Source organism: Rattus rattus, chromosome 1 (assembly GCF_011064425.1).
Source record: "Rattus rattus isolate New Zealand chromosome 1, Rrattus_CSIRO_v1, whole genome shotgun sequence".
Lineage (NCBI taxonomy): Eukaryota > Metazoa > Chordata > Mammalia > Rodentia > Muridae > Rattus > Rattus rattus.
This window is the reverse complement of record NC_046154.1, coordinates 96,695,639-96,697,765: the sequence shown is the minus strand read 5'-3', so window position 1 is coordinate 96,697,765 and position 2,127 is coordinate 96,695,639. Positions and strand designations below refer to the sequence as shown.

The following is a 2,127-nucleotide window of genomic DNA, read 5'->3' as shown; positions in this document are numbered from 1 at the left end:
AAGGGTGTTTGAGGAATTTAGTTCTGGGAGGCATCCTTAGAGTGGGGATTGACCTGTGTTGTTCTAAGGAAAGTAGAGGGAAGTGTTGAGAGTCTCTCTGTTTCAGTTAGCTGAGAAGAAAATATCATGTTAATTATGTAACTGGAATAGGTAGTAACAGCTTGTCTGTAAAAGAAAACTGGTTGCCAATGAAAGATTTAATAATGGTTATCAGTGTAGTTGGTTTGACCTGCAGGAGTAGATTAAATATGATTTTTGAACCTTAAAAGAAATTTTGAACAAATTGAAAATTTTTAGGACAATTTAAATTTAGAAGATATGAATGCTAGGGGGATAAACATTTAAATAAAGAAGCATGGAAAAATTTGGGTTAAGGGTTTTAGGTGTGTTTTTCTGAATTCTCAGCAGCAAGGTCTTATCCATTGTCCTTTCTTGGTGGGCTCATTTTGCCTAGGTGTGTGTGGGTGTGGCCTGCTCTGCCATGCCACAACTGTGGCTGTCTGCTCACATTTCCTATGTGAGACATGTGACACGTGTTCCAGACTAGGAATCTACAGGGACAGGCAGACACCTACTGTCTTAGGTGGGTACCTGTATGCTGGTGTCCCAGACCCACTCAACCTTACCAAGTTTCCTGGCATAGTCCCACAAGCCAAGAGCAACAACAGCAACAACAGCAGCAGCAGCAACAACAACAATGATTATTTTGTGAAATGTGTCTTGTAAACTTTGCATCATATAATGTAAATATTGCATCTCTATTATCCCCAGAGTTCTGCTGGAAGACGGTCATATTCATATGGCAAGAACCAATGACTCCATGTTGACAGAATTTCTCTTGGTGGGGCTTTCTGATCACCCAAAGCTCCAGACAGTTTTATTTGTGCTGGTTTTGTGCATGTATCTGATGATCCTGCTTGGTAATGGGATTCTTATCTCCGTAGTCATTTATGACATTCACCTTCACACTCCCATGTATTTCTTCCTCTGTAATCTTTCCTTCCTGGATATCTGCTACACAAGCTCTTCTGTGCCCCTAATTCTCAGTAGCTTCCTGTCAGTAAGGAAGAGAGTTTCATTCCCTGAGTGTCTGATACAAATGTTCTTCTCCTTTGCCATGGGTGCTACAGAATGTGTGCTTCTAGGGACGATGGCACTTGACCGCTTTATGGCCATCTGTTACCCACTGAGGTATCCTGTGATCATGAGCAAGGGTACCTATGTGCCCATGGCTGTTGGCTGCTGGGTCGCTGGGATTGTTGACTCACTGGTGCAGACATCTCTTGCAGTGCAATTACCGTTCTGTACTGATAACGTCATTCACCACTTTGTCTGTGAGATTCTGGGCATTCTAGAACTGGCCTGTGCGGACATTTCAATCAATGTGATCAGCCTCACAGGGTCAAATCTGCTCTTTCTAGCAGTTCCGTTGTTAGTTATCGCTGTTTCTTACGTGTTCATCATTGCCACTATTTTGAGGATCCCTTCTGCTGAAGGAAAACGGAAGGCCTTCTCCACCTGCTCTGCCCACCTCACCGTGGTGATTATCTTCTATGGGACCATCTTCTCCATGTACGCAAAGCCCAAGGTTAAAGACACCACTGGGGCAGGCCATCAAAGTGTGATGGAGGCTCTCATCTCCCTCTTCTATGGAGTGATGACTCCCATGCTCAATCCTCTCATCTACAGTCTGAGGAATAAGGATGTGAAGGCTGCTGTTCTGAACATGTTGGGGAGGAGAACGCTGGGTAGGACATAACCGATAATTTACTCTACAAGACTCGCTACTGGAAGTTGTTTATAAACATGGAGTTCACAGAGATCAAAATGCCACACGAGAATTCAAAACCATTAAGGATATTTTTTTGTTGCTTTTGATAGAGTTAAGTTTTTGTTCTAAATGCAGTAATGAGACATATTGACGTTTGGAAAACAAAGTCTTACAGAAGTGCAAGAAAAATATTTTAATAATTACTAGGAAAGAAAATAAACAGACATTCAGAAACTAATAGGCAAAATGGATTCTCAAAAGCACTTTATAATCTGTGGTAGGTGTGCTATCGATGAGTACATGCTGTGAGACATTTTATTTTATTTGCTCACCTGTTTATTATTTCCATACAGCAC

General features: G+C 41.8%; 1 protein-coding gene across 1 annotated transcript; it reads left to right on the top strand.

The window, feature by feature from the left end:
• The first annotated feature begins 799 nt into the window (after positions 1-799).
• On the top strand, positions 800-1,759 carry LOC116888588 (olfactory receptor 13C8). Its single transcript, XM_032889891.1, has one exon. It carries the CDS (start codon positions 800-802, stop codon positions 1,757-1,759), a length of 960 nt encoding a protein of 319 aa, XP_032745782.1.
• Positions 1,760-2,127: the final 368 nt, after the last annotated feature.

What these genes read in the sequence shown, in the direction of transcription:
- LOC116888588 (XM_032889891.1), top strand. Translation starts at nt 800, where the DNA reads ATGGCAAGAACCAATGACTCCATGTTGACAGAATTTCTCTTGGTGGGG.